Below are 8159 nucleotides of genomic sequence, written 5' to 3'. Positions count from 1 at the left end.
AATCGTTTTCAAAAACCGACGCTAACTTTACAAATCGTAGGTTCATATTTTTAGTTTTAAAAAGCCAAATCACCATACATTGGTACATGCTCGTAACCAAGTCTAAACTAACAATAAAAATCTTCTTCTTCTTTTTTTTCTCATTTTTTTCGATATTAGGGTGCATACTCCTCATCATGATTCACCTTGGATATGCTCGAACATGCTTTGGAAAATGCAATTGGCGGTAGAGAGATACACACATTCGAAAAACAGTTTAAAATAAAATATTTTTTAATTCGTTCTCATTCGATACTTATTCATACAAGTCCATATGGAATATAGAACGGGTGAGGCTGGTGCCAAAAGGATCTTGGCATTCCATTCGGCAAAAAACGATTCCAGTGTCCTCTCACTCAGATGCTCCATGAAGGTATATTGGACAGTTGGTGACAGAGTGTGTACATTTGTAAACCTACAGTCACAATTTCTGCTCTTTCATTCTGAGGTTGTCAATATCTCTGCTCTCCGAGACTAGTTACGACACAGCCTCTGTGTAATTCCGATTTTCATGGCTGTTCAAGTTCTTTTTTGCCGTTGGGTTGACCCAAAACGTACTCAGACATTTGGCTTCCTACGGGAGAACATACAACATCAAATATGTTATGAGGTTAGAATTACGCGTCATCAAACGTTTAACCCAGCGCAAGTTAAAAGCTCTTCACGTCAAAGTCAGTTTGCAGAATATGGCCTTCTTTTTTATAAGTTTATTCCTACACGAGCGTGGAGCTAAAAGAGGCGCCGCAAAGGCTGTGCTATGCACGGAAAAGAAGCGATGAACGAGTAAAACCATTTTTCTACAGGCTAGCAAGGCGATCGCCGACTCTATTTACTCGTTGTCGACCTTCTTAAGGTGTCCAGTGATAGACCAAGTAAGTTCAATCAATGGAGATTATATTGTTTGAAAACACACTTACCTTGACGGTGCAGCGAGTGGAAAGCTGATCTAAAGTGAGCGGCGGTAGCTCCACTACCAAGCTTTGAAAATAAAAAATGAAAAAATAAAAAAATAGAAATAAAGAAATGATAAATTTGCTTTACGTGGGACAATCTAAAATTAACCATTTCCACTCAGGACACTTTCAAAATTGTTGTTTCTGGAGGAGCATCAGTGAAGAGGTCAGTAATTAACCAGCCCAAAAACCCACCAAACAAAGCGAGTGAACTGATTATATTTAGGGTGAGTTTAGGGGATGATGGGTTATGAATGGTAGTTTTCAGCAATCACTTGAATCAAGTCGAGATTGACCTGTGCAACGAACGTTTGGGATCAGTAACAAAATCAAATAATCGATATTACCTGGGCTCTAACTCACAGGATGGTCTGTCTGTGCGTACACAATAAGAACATCGTACAAGGCCTGGCTCACCAACGAATTCCGTTAAAGTTTTATGGAACTTCCAAACACGAAATCGAGCATAACTGACGTTCGAACCTCAACGAGAATCTAATCTATGTTCCGAGCAGCAATAAATGTTTCAGATTTCCTATTTCTTTGCATATAAACCTTGACCCACTGAAAACAAAATGCAAAACTTACTCTTGTTTAGGAGAGAGAGAACCTCTGGGTTCACTTCCGTCTGGATTATCACTTTCTGGACTCTTAGCTTTCCTGCTAGCTCTCTTACTGTTTCCGGATTTACACTTTTCCCCTGAAAGAAAATCCAAAGAGAGTAACGAAAAGGAAGAAAAAGTTGCAACTGGTTCGTAACTAGGATAAGAGAGATGGTCAGTTTTGAGCTCGGTAAAAAAATAGAGAAAGATGTTTTTTTTCGTCTTGTCACCAGCGTGGGACGAAGAAAAATTTTGAGTACCCATTAAAAATCGAACCTCAGATCTTCTAACCTCTACAGGTCTGAGGTTCGATTCCTCATAGGGACTCAGAATTTTTTCTTTGTCCCACGCTGATGACAAGACAACAAAATATCTTTTTCTGGTTCGTAACTGTTTATCTTTTTTGGAGGGTTAGATAAAAAATTGAAATCATCCGCCTAATACAAAGCGCTTTCAATGGTTATAGTTTCTTGAACCACACGACCTAGAGAATCTAATCTCGCTGACCGTGATGATGGTACACAAAAAAAACCAAAAAAAAAAACTACCAAATCTCAGTCAAGCAGTATGTTCTTCATTTCGTTAAGTCAGCTTTACCTTTGCCACTGGATATCCTTGCCGACTGTTTCGTTTCGGAGCCTGTTCTGGGTTTTACCTGAACACCAGCCAAGTCGTGAAACTTAAGTTTGAAAAAAAATAACAAATTGTTAGATACTGCAGCCAAAGTAACCACTAACATTTTTAATAGTTCTTTGAACAAACCAAATTTGGTTTGGCTTTATTTTGCTTCCGGCGTTCTATGATTGGTTGAGGAATTCGAGGGAACTGCTAAATCAATCGGAAAACACCAGGCCTTGAGATTACATATGATGACATAAAAGTTTACAACGAAGTAAGAGGAAGGGGTAACTTTACTTACTTCATCGAGATTTGAAGTTCCAGAAAGGTTTTCAAAATTATAGTCTTCATTCTTGTCCATCAGTCTGGTAAAAATTAACAAATAATTTCATAAACGCAATCTACATCATCTATACATTATCCAACACACAGGTGATATGACTTAACAGGTGGAAGTGGTTATCTTGATCTAGTACCAAACTCTCGTAACTGATTTGCTAGAAAATTTGGAGCAGCCTGATGAGAGAATTAACAATCAGAACTAAGGAATTTAAAGGTTCATAAAAAGAGTTTGATTTGAATACAACTTCACGGCTGAACGTTATCAAATTAAAGTGATTCGTGTTTACCTCTGAGTAGCAGCTCTGTTCGCCAAGGCATGTGAGAACATCGTGTTTAGCGTTCTTTTAAGACTATTTCTTGCCTGTAGTCTTTTATAAACTTCTTCTTGCTTTCGTACCTGTTAAAAGCGAGGAAATATTTATAGGAACTAAACAATATTCTAACTTACGGAGCTTCTTGCTACATGTAATTCACCCTAAGACTTGTTAAAACATCCATGTTTGGCGCTACTGGTCTGCGTTCACCCTATTGGTGCAGTCCGAGATCGGCAAGATGCACGCCCTTAACCAAACGACACGAACTTGTCAAAAAACCGTTGTAAGTTAGCCAGGTTTTAAGAGCATTCTTCTTTTGCAAAATAAAACAAATTCTGAAATAAAGAAATTGTATTTGGCAGTGGTACATTCACCAAGAGGCTCTTTGTCCTGTCGTTCTAGAGGAACTAAAATTAGAACCATTGTTTTGTCAGTATCTGAACAACTGCGTCCTCCTTTACCTCAACAACAGTCAATTAGATTAAGTTAGGGGTAGGGTATGTGCGCAAACTACTGACACAGTTCCCATTTTTTTCTGTGCCTTAGTAAACAAAAAAAAAATTAAATAAAAATTAAGAGGACGAAAACCGACATATGCGGCTAAGTCAATCGAACTCCTACGATGTATAGCTGTAGGGAATTTTACAGCACAACTTTTGTCGGCGGAGTTCGCAACTAAAATTAAGACGGACAAATGAATAGAAGGAGTAAACTTTTAAAGAAACTGTGGTGATACGCCGTTGGGGATTATAACAAGATGATTTGGCTTTATCAACTGAATTGACAGTGTAAATTGGCTACCGTAGAGAGTTTGTGAGCTAATTCACGAACTGTGTCATTCTGTACCTCTTCGGGGTCCGGTTCTGGCTCACCAAACTCCAATCTGTAGGCTGCCAATGGAGGGAACTCAACCTGGAGAGGGAGTCGAAGATACACATGTTGAACATACGACAATATTCATGGCGGATTTTCCGTCGGTACTGTTTTAACTCGTGCATGAAATATTTAGCCGCACTAACAATTCTTTTGAGTATGAAAAGGAAAATCAAATGTTCAAGAAACACGAAAGGAAAAAAGCAAATATTATACAATTGTGTTTTCCAACCCAAATTTTAGGCTGGTTTTCTCGTGGATCTGAGAAAACTAGCGTAAATGTTCCAATAGGCATAAACAGCTAGAAATTACTGAGCATGCTTACGGCCAATACAACAGGCAGTCCATACAAGAAACATAAAAAGGTAATTTGGTTATGTACATTAACTGAGTTGATTACGGAAATTAGACACCGTCCAGAGTTTCTAAAACTGACGTTTCGAGCGTCAACACCTTCGTCAGTGCGAAGAGAAGGTCTAACGCTCAAAACGTTGGCTTCAGAAACTTTTTACGGTGGCCAATGTACATTTATCAATTCGATCGATAGATTATCTTATTACTAGTCTTGGTATGAGAAACTATGGCTAGGGGGGGAAGTAGGGAGGCTAGGGAGAAGAGGTCTTTTTCTCTACCAAAAGTCATGTTCTTGCATATACATAATGTGTTTTCCCATAACTTAATCTGCCCTTTCCTCCCTTTGCATGGTATGTACCACTCTCTCTGTTGACAGTTCATAAAAAAACTTACTTTATAGCTACCTGAAAAGCAATCATTCCCTTTAACTTACCTTAGGGAATTTTTGTTCAATTGGTATCATTGTTGGGGTTGGAGTCTTCTTTGCTTTCTGTTTACCACTGGAAACATGTGCACTTGACTTCCTGCTTCCTCTAGTAACACCTGAGCAGGGAGTGGAGGGCTTGAAGTAAAAAGTTAGAAGAAAGTAAATCAATACAGCAATTGGAAAAAGGGGCTCTTTGGGAATGTACAGTGTAACTGACTAGTTCTGTTTTGTTAGCACACAAGTTTGAAAATTACAGTTAGTTGAGAAACTGAGACTGAAAACTGTACATAAGATAATTCACTAATGGCACCTACAGTAAGTATTGTGCGAATTCCATGAGTAGTACTCCTCCAAGTCGAGAGAGCAGTTGCACCTTTAAATTTTTTCTTGCTTGTCCTCTGTGCCTGTTGAGATGATGCAATTTCTTCATCTTGAGTCAACAATGCTTTTTTGTTGTGTTCTGTGTGGTAGTTTCTTATCCTTTCCCACGAAAGTTGACCTGCAAAATAATGTATACTTAAAATTAAATGATCATTTGAACACTAAAACATGTCAAGCTGTAGTATGGTTTTTATGCTCAAAACAATTTAATTCTAAATTACAGATTTAACCTTTTACACCCTAAGATCAGTATGCATATTCTCCCTACTGTTCTCTGTACATTTCCTCAAGTGCTGAAAAGGAGAATTTGTTTCACAATCAAGAGCTTATTAGTTTGGTGATCATTTTCTTCATTCTCATGACCTTAATGGATGAATCAGGGGTGATGAAGAAAGGAGAAATTAGATGCTGGTCACTCTTGGGGGTCAAAGGTTAAAAGGACATTTTATAGAATTCAAATTCCCTTATATAAAGTAATGTGTAACAGTGGCATCTGAGAAATGCCTAGAAACTAAATAAGATTAATCACATTCATATGTGAGAACTTCATGTCAAACATTTACCATCTTCAAGGACTTCTTCTAAATTTTCTGGCACAGTGATAAAGTCCCAGAATTCTTTGATTTCATGGTTCTTGTTAAGCAATCCTTCCTTCTTCATTTGGTTTTCAAGACTGATCATCTGGAGAAAAAAACATAAAACCAACAGCATGAAGAGTTTTGAAAAATAGACTGACGTCTGTTACTCTCTGAGCTTATGCCCACTCCATCACTTTGCTGTATGTGTAGTATTTGCTAGATTTACTTACTTTGTAAAAGTCTGTTTGTAAACCCTTATTGAACTGGACATCATTGATGACAATGGATCTTGGAAGCTTACGAACAACTTTATGCTGCATTTCTTCCTGAGGATAGAATTTGAATGCAGTTGAATTATACATACATATACTATTTTTCATGGAATTCCACAGAATCATAAACAATCTGGGTGGTAATGTAAAGTTAACATCATATGGAATTTGAACCACATGTACTTAATCTTACATACATGTACAGCTGTACCTGCTGATGTTCTGCAGCTTTTATTTCTTCGTCATGTTTAAGCTTCCTTTGTTGTTGGCTTTTTCTTTGCTGATCCACTTTATCCTGCAATGCTTTTTTGTATTCTGCTTTGTAATAGTCACGTAATAACAGAAGACCTTGTACTAATTCATCATGCTCCTGAAAATGTAAAGGCAACTGTAATCACCACATATGCACATTTCTTGAAAGTCCCAATAACTTTATGAGCCATTGCACAATAATGTGATATATATTAATGTAATTATTTAAATATTAATTATTTTAATTATTTTATTTTTAATTATTTTAATTAATTAAAATTACAATATCAACTAATACAGTCAATGGCAGTTTATTTCAAGCAAATTACCTTTTCTTTCATCTTTCTGATATTTTCCTGCTCCTCCTCGTCCACCTCTTCTTCCTCTTCATCCTGCACTGTTGTCATACTCTGTTGAAGTTTTTGATTAGGTCCCTGAAGAATCATTCCATGGTGAGATGGCAGTTTCTTGAGCTTACTGGCTTTCCTTTTAATCTTCTTCTCTTCTTTCACCTTTAAATTACAATTTCCAAATGAGTGAAAATAACATTAGTAGGTGACAAGCCCTCTGCATGCCTCATAGCACACTCCTGCCAAAATCGAACACCTCTGGTTTTCAAAGACTATATTTCCTCAAATAAGTGCCCATGCTCTAATAGGCACCATTATATTCTTCTTTTACATTTTTAGATCCTGCATGTAAAATTTTTGTCAATAAATGACATAACTATATTTATTTCAGGGTCCAAAAGAAAAGAAAGAGATTTAATGCTTTAGTACATGTACCTCATCAACCTCTTCATCTTGTTCTGGTTCCCTATATTTTTCAGCATGAATTGACATTTGTCGATCCAGATGTTTTGATAAATCATCACTTGACATGTAGTCCACTATCATTGGTGGAAATGTAGACTGTAGATGTTTCCTTAAAAGAAAAAAAAGTTGCTAAATACATCTTTATACTGTAAATATACCAAAAAATGTTGCAAATATTATCAGTGGATTAGCAGAGAAACATCACCTATTTAACAAGCTATTCAACTGAGCCATTTAAGGACAGACCTCTTAGCTCAATTGGGTGATTTTTTCATTCTGATTTAAACACAGAGTGTTACACACTCAGGTTAATCCTGTGACCCCTAAGAGTGATTGGTAGCTAATTTCTCCTTACAGTATAACTGCTGAAAAAACATTTAGGTCATTAGAATAAAGGAAATGATTGCCAACTAGTGAAGCTCTTGATAAGGGAACAAATTCTCCCTTTCAGTAACACTGGAAATGTGAAAATAACAGTATGGAGAACATGCATACTGATGTTAGGGTAAAAGGGTTGACATACTGGAATATCAGCTGAGTTATCCTAATGGAAAAGGTATGACTTCATGAACTTTCATCTTGATAATTATCAAGAAAGAATGCTCTGATTTGGATTTCTTGCCCCCTAAAACCTATCACCTAGAATGAGTACATCAAAAAATTTTATGTTCAAGAAAAAGGTTGGCTGGGAAATGTATCCGAAGTTATCAAAAGCCTTGTTAAGTAATGGTTTCAACCCTGTCGTAACATTTTGTCGCGTAACCTGATTGTTCGGTTGAGAGTGGCCTTGAGGTAAGGACGACTGTTGTCGGTAGAAGTGACTGACGTTTCGACAACCTTGGCGGAGGTCATCATCAGAGTCGATGATGATTCCACTCAGGTTACCAAAATGTCAGTCACGAAGTTGGAAAACAGTTCTTCTCAGGACCACTCTCACCCAGACGATCAAGCCACACCATCAGTAATTAAAGCCCTTGGACAGAATGACAAATCAATGCAATTTCTAAGTGTTTTCTACACTCACCGTTTATTAATGACATGAATTATTAATTTCCCTACCTGGTTGGGTTTCTGGATAACGTTTGAGTCTTGTTACTGTCCATGGTTTTATTATCACAGTAGAAATCTTCTGTCAACAAACTTCGGGATAGATTTGAACTACTCGGTCTCTTCACAATGTCCTAAAAACTGGGTCGTGATTGTTTGCTGAACACTCTTTTTGCTGAAAATAATAATTATTCAATTTCTCAATCGTTCAGAATGTCAAAGTAAGATCAGTTAGGAAATGTGCAGTTCACTGTTGATTTGCCTCCATGTTGTTTATAGGAACCAGGTGAGT

The 8159-nt window shown here is 37.1% G+C and overlaps 1 protein-coding gene across 1 annotated transcript; it reads right to left on the bottom strand.

The window, feature by feature from the left end:
* Window positions 1-286: 286 nt before the first annotated feature.
* Window positions 287-8124, bottom strand: LOC131777092 (caldesmon-like). Its single transcript, XM_059093315.2, has 15 exons — window positions 7880-8124; window positions 6791-6929; window positions 6335-6517; window positions 5965-6123; window positions 5712-5807; window positions 5467-5584; window positions 4837-5021; window positions 4529-4657; window positions 3715-3780; window positions 2842-2951; window positions 2514-2577; window positions 2192-2273; window positions 1581-1692; window positions 957-1017; window positions 287-613 (listed from the first exon to the last, which is right to left on the bottom strand). The coding sequence occupies exons 1-15, from the start codon at window positions 7921-7923 to the stop codon at window positions 518-520; spliced, it is 1644 nt and encodes a 547-aa protein (XP_058949298.2). The 5' UTR covers window positions 7924-8124; the 3' UTR covers window positions 287-517.
* Window positions 8125-8159: the final 35 nt, after the last annotated feature.

This window comes from Pocillopora verrucosa, chromosome 9 (assembly GCF_036669915.1).
Source record: "Pocillopora verrucosa isolate sample1 chromosome 9, ASM3666991v2, whole genome shotgun sequence".
Lineage (NCBI taxonomy): Eukaryota > Metazoa > Cnidaria > Anthozoa > Scleractinia > Pocilloporidae > Pocillopora > Pocillopora verrucosa.
The sequence above is the reverse complement of the archived record's forward strand: the minus strand, read 5'-3'. Positions and strand labels throughout refer to the sequence as shown.